Source organism: Falco rusticolus, chromosome 1 (genome assembly GCF_015220075.1).
Source record: "Falco rusticolus isolate bFalRus1 chromosome 1, bFalRus1.pri, whole genome shotgun sequence".
Classification (NCBI taxonomy): domain Eukaryota; kingdom Metazoa; phylum Chordata; class Aves; order Falconiformes; family Falconidae; genus Falco; species Falco rusticolus.
Window position 1 is genome coordinate 79,720,926 of NC_051187.1, and position 13,689 is coordinate 79,734,614.

Consider the following 13,689-nt stretch of genomic DNA (forward strand, 5'->3'; position numbering starts at 1 on the left):
AACGCCGTGCCTGCGCCCGCCCATTGGCTCCCCCTCCCTGCCTCCTCGCCTCCCGCCTCACGGCACGCGCGTCCGACCCCATTGGCTCCTTCCCGGTCCTCATTTGCATGGCATTCCGCGCACCAATCGATGGCCTCTACCTGCTTAAGATGCAAGGAGCCGGCCACTCAGCGAGCGCGGGGGCCGGGCCACCACGTGCTGTTGCTAAGCTTCGGCTTCTAAATTGTTACTATAGTGGCCAGCCAATCGGAGGTCGAGATGGGGATCTGTCAACATTCCCTGCCCCAGCCAGAGGAAAAGGGGGGGCGGTCTGGCTGCCGGTTGGCCCGGCTGCTTCCCTTCGTCCTGCCCCCGCGCCTAATCGACATTTCCTATTGGTGGCGAGGGCTGCCCGTCGCCTGTGTGTCAAATGTAGGTTGAGCGAAGTGCCTTATAACCGGGGGCTTGGAAGTCCCCCGCGCGTGAACTCGGCGCGGTGCGCGACGCGGGGCAACGGGGGGCTCTGGGCACGGCGCGGCACGGCACGGCACAGCACAGGCAGCCATGGAATTGAACTCTCTGTTAATTCTCCTGGAAGCGGCCGAGTACTTGGAGAGAAGAGACCGAGGTACTGGGCGCAGGCGGGCAGTCAGTCACTCACCCGCAGGCGCTCCCAGCCGCTCTTGGCCTTTGTTGTGTGTCAGCGGCGGGCGGCCCGGGCCGGGGGAACCAGCCCCGGGCCGGGGGACCAGCCCCGGGCCCTCACCTGCCCGGGCGCCGCGGGACTGGCCCGGGCTTCGCCAGAGGCACCGCGCTGGGGGAGGAACAGTGCTCTTCTCTTGGCTTTTAATTTTTCTTGGTTTTTTTTTTTTTTAAAAAAAAAAGGGTTATTTTTTTTGGTGAAGCTCTGGATGGGGCTGGTGCGTGTGCGGCAGCGCTCAGGATCCCTCACACTTTTCTGTGTGTGGCAGTCGTTAATTGTATGGCAGTGCTCCCCTCCCCCCCGCGCAGCGTGACAAGGGTTTGCATGATCCGCCTCGTTTTTAATGTGCACTCCGATAATCCTCCTAATTTCGGCATTTTTTTTCTTTTTTTGGTTTACCGAGTTGTTCTATTATTTACTTTTTTTTGTCTCGCTTCTTTAAGAGATGCCAGAATAAAATCCAAACAAATCAACCGGAAAAAATTCTGTTCTTTACCCTAGTGTTCCTGCAAAGGAGGAAAAAAATGCATGGAAAAAATATATTGCCACTAATGCTGACTTTGTCCCTAGAAGCAGAACATGGCTATGCATCAGTGTTACCCTTCGATAGTGACTATTCCAGAAAGAAAACAAAGGCAGGCACCATGGCCAGAAAATCCCAGAATAACAGGTAATAGACGCACCGCTTTTTCAGAATGAATCGGCAGCTTTTCCGATGTGTCTAGCTTATGTGCAGTGCATACATTTATTAAAAATAATAACTAATCCAGTGTCTTAGTTTCCCCCATCCCGGTAGTCGCCATTTTTTCCCTGGATGGGCTTGGCTCTGTTTTGATCTCTCATATAAACACTGCCACGCGTACACCATCTCCTTAGTACTCACTGCACTTCTAAACCATCCGCCCTCATCGCTCCTTCTGCTCCACGCTCACCGGCAGCGGCTTCTAGTGCAGATCTTAACACCATAATCGCCACCCAGACTTCTCTTTGCATGGCACTAATTTCCCCCCCTGGCATTTATTTATAAACCACAGGCAGCGAACCGACCGCCTCCCCCATCGCAGCCGGAGCAGATGCAGCCTCCGGTTGCAGCGTGGTGCCGGGCTCTCGGAAGGGGAGTGTGTGCAGGGTGGTGGGGGGAGAGCCACCCGCGCACTAGAACTTATGTAGGTATTGAGTGAGAAGGTGCTGGAGTGAACTTGACCTCGCCAGGGCTTCTGCTGCACCGCCGGGTCTCCAGCCTGCCCACCCGCCTGCCGCATGCGGATCCGTCAAAGTGCATGACTCGGTTGTTATTTATCGCGATTATCGTCTGCCTGTTTGTCACAGTAGTGGTGGTTTTGTTGTTTTCCCCACAGCCGCTACCTGTGCTGCGATGGCATGAGCGGAGGGCTGCTGTGCGCAGGCTCTCTGCAGCTTTGTTTGCTGCTCGGGCAGCGGCTGTGTACGTGCAGGAGGCTGTCTTACAGGGACAGTGCCGGCCCCTGCCTGGGAGCTCCTCCAGTCTGGTGCTGTGCCTGCTCTGCTTTGCTCTTCCAGGGCTGCTCCGGAGGGGACCGAGGACCGTGCCCAGCTGGGCCTGCTTTGCCCTGGGGTGGCAATGCTCTCCCCAGCACAGGCTCCGCTTTGCACAGTTGTGCTGGATGGTGGCTCCTGTAGAATAGCCTAAAATGAACTCGGTTCGCACGTGACTTGTTTTCCAAACGAGCAGGGAGTCTCAGCAGGCCCGCTCCGCTTCCACTCCTCCAGCGGGCATCCCGCATGGCAGCAGGCAGCTGGGTCTGCTGGCTCTGGGGAGCTGTGGGGCAGGCAGCCAGCAGCTGCTCGTGGGGCACCGGAGGTGCAAACTGAAATCAAAAGCTGACGAGCTGCCTCCTTGAGAAAAACACAAACTGGTGAGTGCCCTGCTCGCGCCTACCGTGGCCGAGCAGTGTGTCTTGGAAGATTAACTGAGGGGGAGCGAATTGTTCCCCTATGCCCCTGCTCCAAGCAAGGCAACCATTTTTGGGGGTATTAATTGCAGTACTACATTTCTTGTAGATGAATTCTTTGTCTCATGTTGGAGCATAGAGGAGACGTCAGTTCATTTTAAAAAAGAAAGTCATCAGGAACGGGAGGCGTGTCTTGTTTCCTGAGACACTTTGCTCCTGAAGATTTTTAATTATATTCTTACAAAGTATGCTCGCTGCCTTTAAAGAAAATACACAGTTAACCGAAGCAGGTCTCCTAGGATTTCCAGCTGTAAACTGCTCCTTGAATTGTGCAGATTTTTTCTTTTCTGTCTTCTTGCATTCAAGAAATCTGTGTTACTTACAGAGCTATTATTCCATCGTTTCTGTTCTTAGGTCTCTTGTCATCCGCTGCAAAATAGTTACTTGTCTGAACCGTAAGCTGCTTTCTGGAGTTTTTAGGAGAGGATTTGTAATCTATCAAATACAGCAGAATTAAAAGATTTCTGCTTACAGATTTGCTAGCATTATGAAAGCTGAGGCATACATGTCTACTTGCAGTTACTTTCCTGCTTTTTTTTTTGACCATAGATTTATATTTACCTGTTCAGTCCTTCACTCTGATTCTCCCTCTGTAACAGTGGCAGCCTTCAAAAATGCCATCCTGCGGTATGCAATGTGTGTGTTTACTTACACTTTCTATTCTTCTAGCTGCAGTGATTAGATGAGGGATGGGTCATTTCTGTTACAAGACTGAATAATGCTTGTCAAGAAATGGTTTCAAGTGTGGCCACCACCGGGGACGGTGGTTTGCCTGGTTGAGCACAGACACTGGGCTGGCTCACTGGTGTGGCAAACAGGCGCATTGCTTTAATGCAGCACCCTGTTATTTCAGGGACGGAGGTATGGCAGCAGGGTTGTGTGGGCACCCCTGTACCCACGTCTGGCAATCGCTGCTCAGGTTTGCCAGTGAGCTTAGATTTGAGGGGGGAGAAATTATCCTTAGATTTGAACTTCAGCCTAAAATGCAGGAGGTACACTGGCATCACTGGTTTATTATTCTTTGGAGCTTGCTGAGGCTATAGGGCCAGAGCACCAGACTAGAGTCTGAATTTTTGGTAATACAGTTAAATCTTCTAAGCAACTCAAAGATTAACAGAGGGAGACGACTGGCCAAAGTTCAGAGGATCTGGAGTCGTCGTGGGTGATGCGAACCACTGGGCAAAGTGTTTGTATCGTTCCACTTTAACCACGTTCCAGACATGCTGGGTTTGGAGCATTGGATGCAGGCAGGCACAGTTGCGTACATGTCTATATTTTATGCCTCATTATTGCATTGGGGTTTTTTACATCTAAAAATATATACTTAAGATTGGAAGGGTAGGAAAGGAGCAGGTAATCGCACGTTTCAAAACTGCAGGGGCTTTGTTGTTTTCATTATGTATTTTTGTATCCTGCTGCTTGCAGCATCTGATCAGATTAAAAGATATATGTATGTATTTTATTTTTTTTTCATGCTTTGTGAGCTATACATATATAAAAGCATGAAAAACATCTTCCTCCTCATTCCTGGAAAATCAGAAAAGAGGGGAGGAGGAGAAAAGCTGTCAGATGTGAGGAAACCTGGTGTGCTGTACCCTTCTTCTTTGTTCTGCGTTTTCTCCCCCATGTTGCCTGCCTGAGGGGAAGGAAGAGCATCCCCTGTGTGGTACAGGTGTGCTGACCACAGCCTGGGGGACCGGGCAGGGATGGGTTACAACTGCCCTGTTGTTCAGCAAGGGCGCTGATGGACACCTCCTTCCTCTGCTGAGGGGGTGGTGGTGGTGTTCACGTAAGACGTTTTATCTTGAGACCTCCATCCTCTCGTTGAGGGCTGGCGAGGCCCAGACCAGCAGGAGAAGAAGGGGAAGGAAGGCTGCCTGCCCTTTGGACAGGATGCTCAGGTCTGGGCTAAAAGCTTGATGTCCTTCCGACTGTGATTGAGAAGTAATTTTGGGTTCATGCAGGGAAAAGACCAGCAGAATTGCATTTAATTAACAAAAATCTGTAAGACTACTCTCCACCACAGGAATTTAACATTTTTGCTTTGTCCAGTGATAGCTTTGGATCAAAATTGGAAGTGGTCATTAGCAGTTTGTTGCTAAACAGTTTTCTCGGGATTATTGGTAGCAATCAGACATGATTTTGAGCCATTTCTTTTTCACTTCTACATTGCAATTACTTGATTTTATGGGGTTTCTTCTCATTCAGTTCCCTGTGATGTGCCTTTTCCCAAAACAAACCACACACAAACCGAACTGCTTTGTTTTCTCTTTCTGGTTTGCCATTCGTACCATGTCCTCGGCTGAGATTCAGACTTGTTCCCTTCCAGTAGTTTGGACCAAAATCCTCCAGCAAATGCAGCTGGATTCTTGTTTTGCAAAGAGGACGGGAGATTGGAGAAAGGCACAATATTGTAATTAGGGGGGAGGTAAGCCTAGGTCACATATTGTTACACAAATACATTCCAGGTACTTGACCACAGTGTGGTAAACATCTGTTCACAGAGCACTGGCTGTAGTTGCTAAAGCAGTGCCATGCAGTCTAGTAATTCTTGTTACTGTGTAGTTGGAATTAAAGAAAAGGCATAAAACAAACAGCTGGATTTAGTGCAGTTGTGCCTTGGAGATGTTAATAACAAGTATTCAGAAGTCCCCCTAAATTTACCCTAAGTTTGATCCAAGGAAATGGATAGGTAATGTGTGTGCGATGTGCCGGGGAGGAATACGATGCAGATCTGAAATTTGGTGACGTCTGCACACAAGGCAAGGCACTTTGACAGAAAACCATGCTAGCCTGCAGATAACTGGGCTTGCTTCTGCCCTGCCTGTGATGACACTCCCCAGGTGGGGTGGCTTGAGCTGTGTGTGGGAGTGAGGTTCATGTCCACCCGTGCACGGAGGAGCTCAGGCAGCCGCTGTGCCACAACAGGGTCAGAAATACAGTAAAATGAAAACTAAAATCTCAGTGTGAGATACCAGTCTACTGAGGTCACGGTTAAATTTACTTGCAGAGAAAGGAATTGGACCTCGGTGGTGCAGTGTGTTTGGGCTGTTAATTTAGAGCTGGTTTGTTGAAGGAGGGGGAGCAAAATAAATTCCAGTTTATAAATATATCTTCTGTATCTATTAATTAATATTTTTGCTCATGTGATATATAAATAGGCTTGTACTTTGTACTGTGTTCTGGTGAAGGGTTATATCTAGAAAAAGATGAAAGCTGCATTTGATGTTTCAAATGAAAACAGAACTTAATGTCTGAATTACTCTATTGATGTTGGCTCATGGTGAGGGTCAACCTGTGACCCTCAGAGTGAGCCCCTTGCTCTCTGCAGATGTTATTCTGTGCGCACACAAAGGAGCTTAGGGATCAGAGTTTGATTTTTATTTGGTTTTTCCTTTTTTATTTTGGGTTTCTGTTGTTGTTGTTGTGTTGGGTTTTGGTGGGAGGCCGAGATTAAAGCCCTGCAAGCCAGACTGTACAGACATGGCTCCTCTGCTTTTTTGCCTGGCTTTCTGAATTTGGTAAGATTCCTTTCAGTTCGCTTTCCTAAAGCTGATGGCAGAGGGACAGCAACTGATATCACTGCACTTGTTTTTAAAACTGATGCATTTTAGTCCTGATAGAATAGATCTCACCAACTGGTCTGTCACCCCTGAGGAACTGCAGTAAGTCTGCGATGCCTGGGAATTGCAGTGCTCGTGCAACTGAGGAAAACAAACTGCCACCGTAATAGAATTGTGTTTGGACCTCACTACTGCAAACGTGTGGCAGTGCAAACTTGAATGAGGTGCTGGAGCCAGAGCTTTGCATCGAGGCTGTGCCAGTATGCCTGGTTCCCAGATCCCATATGAATCTGCAGGGCCGGTTAAATTTTGCTGCGAGGAGAATGCAAAAATAATTTCTAATGGATTAATTCCATACAGGCTCTTTCTTTGACAGGCTGTAAGTGGTGCGTCTGGTTTAAAACAAATGGAAAATACCCCAGTGGCCCAGGAGCAGGGAATACTGGGCAGGATGTGTCCTTATGCTCAGGTTTAGTGTTGCACGACCCCTCATCTCTGGTGATTTGGGTGGTAGGCTGTAATATTTTCAGGTGCATCCCACGGCAGGTTATATATGTCGACAGGGAATTCCCTGGAAGTGAATCGTGATCCTTCCAGCAAAAAGCTGCATAGCAGTCGCATCCAGACAAGGCTGCAGGTGTATCAGTTGCATGCTCTTACATACCAGCACACTTGGGAGTGGGAACTGGATGCAGGCACTTAACGTGTAGCACCTTGTAAAACTTCTTGCTCTGTTTGTTCTTACTCTTCCAGCCTGGACAAAAGTTGAAGTGCAGGCAGCGTAGTTCGCACGTGGCCCTCCAAGTGACATACAACCTGAGGTGGAGTTGTGTCCTCTGCACATGGGTTGTACAGTACCCTGCTGGCCCTGCCTGCACCAGAAAGCCCTGCCGTGGGCAGAGTGCTTGCCACTGTTGTAAGCACTTCGTTGACTAGCCTGCTTTGCTCCCTGTAGCGCTCGGCAGCTGGTAGTGTACTGGGGACTCATGGTCCAGACCTGGCTCCTGTTAGCATCGAGGAAGAAATTTCAGCAGCATCTGAGTTGTCTTATGTCCGTGCTTTTGTCAGGAGCTGTGCGGGTTTCCTGCTGATGAGATGCACCGCCTGGTGGGGCAAACAGATGGAGGAGTTGGGGAAGGTGTCTTAATAATGGAACGGGCCGTGCACCATGCATACAGTGAAATCTCAACCCCGTACACCTGTGCGCAGTTCCTGCTGGCTCACCCATTAACTGGTAGAAAGTGGACTTTGAGGGGCTTGTCTTTTCTGTGTTAGTCTTATTATCTCAATTAGCACCTGTCCTAATTGCTTAGGTGTGTCTGCTGAATGTTGCATCAACCAAATGCTCAAATCCAATAGCTAGAATTCTTGTTTAGGGGAGTGAGGGTGGTGGACCGGTACAGCTCTGGGGATATGCTGTTGGAAGTGCCACAGTTTGCAAGCCAACGTCTGCATTTGCTTGGCTCCTCCCCCTTCTTTCAAATGTTCTTTTGACAATGTATTCACAAGGAAAATTTAACTGCTACTTCATAGCCGGTGAACTTCTCAGCCTTTGCTAAATGGGTATTAGGGCTGTCTCAGGTCAACAATGTGGTCTAAGCAGCAGCGTTCCTGATCTCTTCCTGAATCTATGATTTTGCTCATGGTTTTTTGTTGTTGCCTTTTTTACCTTTATTTTTATCTGAACCTTTTTATTGACACCTTTCCTTCATCACTGCTACCCCCAAACCCCCCACATTTTGCTTGATACAGAACCCAATATAGTGAACTTAAGCTAAACACCAGAAGTCTTCCTTCTCTTGCAGCTTTTGAAGGGCTCCACAGACTATTTGTCTGAAAACAACTGTTGTACATCTTTTTTATATAAATATATACATCCATATATCTTCTTAGTCTTGGCCTACATCTTCTCTCTTACTGAAGTAATAAAAGAGTCCATTTTGAAACAGAAGTAGTGCTTGGGATACTGGTTTGTGTGTAGGCCAGTTCTTACAGGGTTTTTTCCTCACTTTAGATTGCATGAAGAGCAGAAGGGGATGGATATTCTTGCAATATACTGTGCTGTAGACAGTGAAGGAAAGAATAAACAATGGAGAGAGGTTAATCTCTTCTGAAAACAAACCCAGCAAAAAACCTAACCTAGCATCATGCTTGTAGTGGGGTATTTAACTTGCTTTGTAGATGGAGCAACTGTCAGGTAAATGTCAAAATTCTCGGTTTTGGTTCCTGGATAGGGCTTGATAGTTGAGACGTTAGTCAGTGTCCCCGCATCTCCTGAAATGTGTGGCGGGTGCCAGTGTTTGCATACTGCAGGTGTCGATGAGGCTTTTGTGTCCCTAAGAGCTCTGCAAAGAGGCACACGTTTACCCCTGCTGCATTTGGTAGCTGGCATAACCGGGGCAGGCATCTGTGCCCCTCCAGAGCTGGTCTGGCAGGACATATCCCAGGCCAACACCAGGGTCACCCTTCATGAACCAGAGGTGCCTCCTAGGTGTGCTGCATGCAGAAGGATGTCCTTCTACACACTGCATCCTCTCTTAACCCAGCAAAATACTCTGTGCAGGCTGAATTTCTTGACCAGTACTTCTGCTGGTGCAGTGGTCACCACGCATGAGCTCTGCTGCAGCAGGCAGCTCGGAACCGGCCAGTTGCAGCGATCATGTTCATCTTTGGGTATACTTGCTAAAAACGTCAGGGAGGCCATGCCGTAGGGATGAATCTAGACCAGCTTGTGTTTCTCTCCTGGAGTGCCCTGCAAACAGTGTCTTTGCCTTTGACAGGCCTGTTGGGCGTGTTTACGGAGAATCTTTCCCTCCTGAACTTACTTTTTGTGTGTGTTTTTGTAAATGTTGGCGAATTTGGCATAGTGTTTGTCCCTTTTTATGAACGTCGGTGTGGATAAATGTTCATGGAGAAGAAGTTTGATCTCTTTCTGTGTGTGTAGGAGTAGAAAATAAAAACAGTATCTCCTAATTATGGTCAAATGGCAAAGGCAGTAAATCACAGCAAACCCAGCCCACCCTGACCTATCTATGTAGCACAGAATATGTGTAAAACACTTCCAGTGTTGCTGCATTGGTCAGGAGCACTTACATGGCACTGTAGGAATACATACCTTACCTGATTGTGGCTTACTTAGATTTAACATTTTTTTTAAAAAATAAAGAATTCATAGGCTCTTCAGAAAAAGATACCAGGTAATGCTGGACATAGTTGATGTCTAGGTAACAATGCTGGGATGCTTTCCAGTGAAAGTGGATTAGCATCAGTGCTGAACCTTGTAAGCATCTGAGTTTTCCTCTACCTACAGAGGGGCAGTTTGCTTAATTCCTTGTGGGATCTGGAGCTGCATTGTCCTGTAATAAATTGCTTGCGGGTTTGTTCATTGGATATTTCTTTGCATGGAGCTTTGCTTTCTTTTTGCCCTCTCTATGGCTGGAGAGATGCTTTCATCATCAACACCTAGGTATGCTGCAGCAGCGTGCAGCTGCATGCGCATGTGTGGCAGAGGCAGAGCAGCTTGCCACCAGGCAGGTTGTGCATTTGTGGAAGCCTTTCTCACCGTGTGATGTCTGCTCACTCAACAGACTCTGCACCTGTACCTCCACAAAGCTGTCCTGGTCAGCACATCGTGCCCGGATGTGAGCAGGGGTTGCAGCATGTTGTAGAACTGCTTTGACATAATCTGCCAGCCGTAAAACCTGCCACTGCCTTTGTATCTTTTGATCCTTACGGGCTGGACGTGTTTTCAGTGGGACAAAACTGAAAGTCCAGGAAGTTGCTGGTTTTGAAATGGCAGCAATAACTTCATTTTAGGAATGTTTTTTATCTGAGCTGTATAAATAAATAAAATCAATATTTCCAGCTGAATCAATTAAAAAAAATAATCCTCCGAGAAGTTAGGGCTGCCTTCTAATGGCAAAAAGCCTGAGGCATCAGTTGAGGGGAAGAAAAATACCTCGAATCCTAGTAGACTGGAGAGAATAGCATACTGATGTGGTCAGTTCAGGGACTGTGATTTTTTTTTTAATATTTATTTTTTCTGTTTTTAGACTCAGAAGAATTAGGGGGATTCCTCTTTTTTGCCATTAAGATGCAACAGCAACCGCAGTGGTTAGCTGCTGATTTTTCTTTCTGCTTCTTCGTGGGCTTGAAAGCTGGCTTTTTGGGTGCTTTTTATTCTTACCTTTAGACTTCTTTTTAGATCTTCTAACACTTTCTGCCCCCTCATAATTTTTCTTCACAGATAAAAATCTTGTGGGCTGTTTTTATTACTAACCTGCTCAGTTTTTATGTCCAATTCTGTCTCTGAATCTACTGAACGCTAATAAATGCAAATTTATTATAATTACACCCCCCAAACTCATGGTTTACTCATGGAAATTAAGTTGATACCTTGAAGTAACTAAGGGATGTAGAAGTGAACCAATTCAACAGTAAAGCTGTTTTATAATCCTTATAAATACATGATTCAGAGAGCTCTTTTGCAACTTATGCAGGTGTTGGGTTTAAAATATTCTAAATGTTGGTTTATTTATGCTTTTCTCTAATATTTCTTTTCTCTTTTTAATAGGTCATCACACAACGAACTAGAAAAACATAGGTAAGTCTTCAGAAAAAAGCAAATCAAAAGATGTATGGCTGACAGAATTATAGTGCTTATTGAAGAATATTTTGTTGAAATTGTTTTGATTCTGCACTGAATAGTTTATTAAGTGGGGGCGTTTATCAACTCTAATATGTATAATATTATTTGACTTGTTTTCTATTGTTTGGTATGCTGTTTTTGAAACACCTCTGATAATTAGCTTTGGACTCATTAATGCTGTAACTGGTTAACCATACTGTTACTAATAAAGAATCTGATTGCAGCAACTGTTTGCTAGACGTGTTAAATGCTGTAAGTACAGTTAAAGTATTTTGTGATTAAGGTGGATGATTTTGGGGAGCTATATGTCACACAGGGTTATTCTATGGGATTTTTTAAGCATGCCTAAAGTGCAGTTCATTGTCATCATGCATTTAAGTACCTATAGATACCTTTTTCCCCTCCGTCTGCATCTTGCTGGTACGTGTCCGGAGAGCTGTGTGTGAGCTAGAAACGACCAGCTCCTGAGCTGCAGCTCTGGTTCTGTGTATCCAGTGCTGTGAAAAGTAACCAAGGACATTCATTAGACCCTGAAGATCTGATTTTTAAAGAACTCATGTTTGCACAGTTTTGGAGGCAGTGTTTACTAGCTATTGTATCTTCTCAGAGTTTGTTTGCAGGTGGGCTTTTTAGCTGTAGGAAGTCTCCTGGGGCACATGGCTCTGAAGGTGCACAGAGAGAGCCGCTGAGTGCGAAAGGTGCCCGTCTTCACACTGACTGTTGGTTCCCCAGCTGAGCAGCGCTGTGGCACCCTCACTGCGGGAGGGCTGCCTTTCATTTATCGTTCAGGCAGCAGGATAAACTCTTTCGGGTAGTTTTTTGTTCTTTTTCATGTAGCTTGTGGTCTTTTGGGTTTCATGCATCCAGAGAAAGCAAGGGGTGTATGTGTGAATATAACCTAAACCTATTTGCATGCTTCTAAATACATGAAACGTGACTGATGGCACAACAAGATTGGACTAACGGTGGGGTGGGGTGGGGGTGGGGGTTCTGTGTTGTTCTGTGGCCACAGTTACGTAGCAGCTAGACCATCACTTCCCTTGCATGCCTACATGCTTTCCTGTAGTTTAATTGTAATATGAGTAAACTATTGCTCTGCCTAATAGCCACGTGGTCATCCTAGAGATGAGAGGAACTGGGGAAGGCTCAAGCTCACAAACACAGGCCTGGCCTGCAGAATGCAGTACGTTGGCTAAGGCACTGAAATCAGCTGGCAGAAGTTCTGCTGACAGAGTCTTCAGGAAAATAACTTCATGCAAAATTCTGTCCTTTGGTCACACTTCTTTAAAAGTAAAAAAAAAAACGTCTTTAGCCCCAACTGTGTTCTTTCTCACTCTCATTTTTTTCCATCCTCTTTCTAGATACTCTGTTCCATTGCTCCATCATTACTGACTTGTCATCCAAACTGCATATTCCCCATTTTTTTTTCTTCCAGTTGTTTTTGTAACATGAGCATGGAGTTGCCTCTTCTTCCCTCTGCTCTGCCTTAAAAGGTTCAAGCACCACAGTAAATGAGGTACAGCAGCATTCACAGCAGATGCAGGGGCAGAAGAAGGATCTATTAGTTGTTCAGTCTGTTCTTACTTTCAGTTCTGTGTTGTATCTTTGTAGTAGCTGGACCATATAGCATTTGCCTTGCTACTTTTTCTTTCTCTGCCATCTCAAAGTCAAAATAGGTGAACTGCAAGGTATGTCTTGTGATTATACAGCTAATATTTCTAACTGCTGCTGCTTGTTGTACCTCCTACACTTAGACTATACTTGAAGCCACATTTCTGTTATTCCTGGTGGGAACCTGTGAATTAGTGCAAGATCCTTGTATGTGCAAATGGGTGTTCACAAAAGCTGATGAGGTGTGTACAATTCTAGCTACCTAATGTATTGGTGCAAAGGACTTTTGTAATTGTAATTTTTTTTTAACAGCCTCCTCCTCCAGCTTTGTGGGTGTATGAGCTGATAATACCAATCATACTGTTTCACTCTGTTTTCCTAAGATTGCATTAAAATCCCATCGAGCCTCTTGCAGAGTTTAATGGAAGATTCACAGCCGTAGTGTGTCTCTGTAGCATCTGGTACTTGCAGCAGAGCCTGTCCTCTTACCCTGGCGAAGGCCTGCCCTGCCGGCTGTGAAGCACTGGATGTTGATTTTGGAGGTGTATCCTTTCCAGGACCACGCCTTTGACTCACCACTGCCATGATGCTTCTGGCTGAGACACAACTTGGTTATCTCACAGGAGCCTGTCGAGGAGGAAGAGAGGAGATGGCTGCTCATATCGTTCTTCTTGCCCGGTCCCTCACGTGGTGTCTGTGGGCTGGACTGAGCGCTGAAGGGCAGGGAAATGGCTTCCTCATTTACAGGGCCTTTGTGTGCTGGGTGAGAGTGGCCAGAGCTGCCACTAACCAGAAAGCCACGGTAGCTGTGTGCTGGTACACAGTGCTTTTCAGGTTCTGCATTGGTGTTGCACGTAAAGAGGTTTTATCTCTGGTTCTGACGTCAGTGAGAATGGCAGTGGCTGATCTCACTGTGTGTGCAGACTTGGCCGTTTGGCACCACTACTTCAATTTGCATTTTCTACTGCTGGGTCTCTTTTCTGTATGCTCTTGAGAGGATGCTCAGAGGAGGACAAATGGAAGCAGAGACATAATTCCAACAAAAACTCTCGTTACATGATAGAATTCAGACTACAATTATGGTAAAATGTTTGTCAGCAATTCAGACATAAAATTCCTTTTCCTTTGCTTTAAGTCTCCCTAAAATACCCTGCTCAGAACTTCAATGTGTGTTCATTGTAGTGAAACTCTGTA

The 13,689-nt window shown here is 46.4% G+C and overlaps 1 protein-coding gene across 3 annotated transcripts in view; it reads left to right on the plus strand.

Moving 5' to 3' along the window:
- Window positions 1–426: 426 nt before the first annotated feature.
- MXD4 (MAX dimerization protein 4) overlaps window positions 427–13,689 on the plus strand; it is a 39,754-nt gene continuing 26,491 nt past the window's right edge. Inside the window, exons 1-3 of one of the 3 annotated variants that reach the window (XM_037386440.1) lie at window positions 427–607; window positions 1,184–1,352; window positions 10,810–10,839. In XM_037386440.1, the coding sequence (XP_037242337.1) occupies window positions 544–607; window positions 1,184–1,352; window positions 10,810–10,839 (263 nt within the window). In that variant the 5' untranslated portion in view covers window positions 427–543. The remainder of the gene's footprint in view (window positions 608–1,183; window positions 1,353–10,809; window positions 10,840–13,689) is intronic. The other 2 variants (XM_037386451.1, XM_037386445.1) reach the window with 2 other exon arrangements.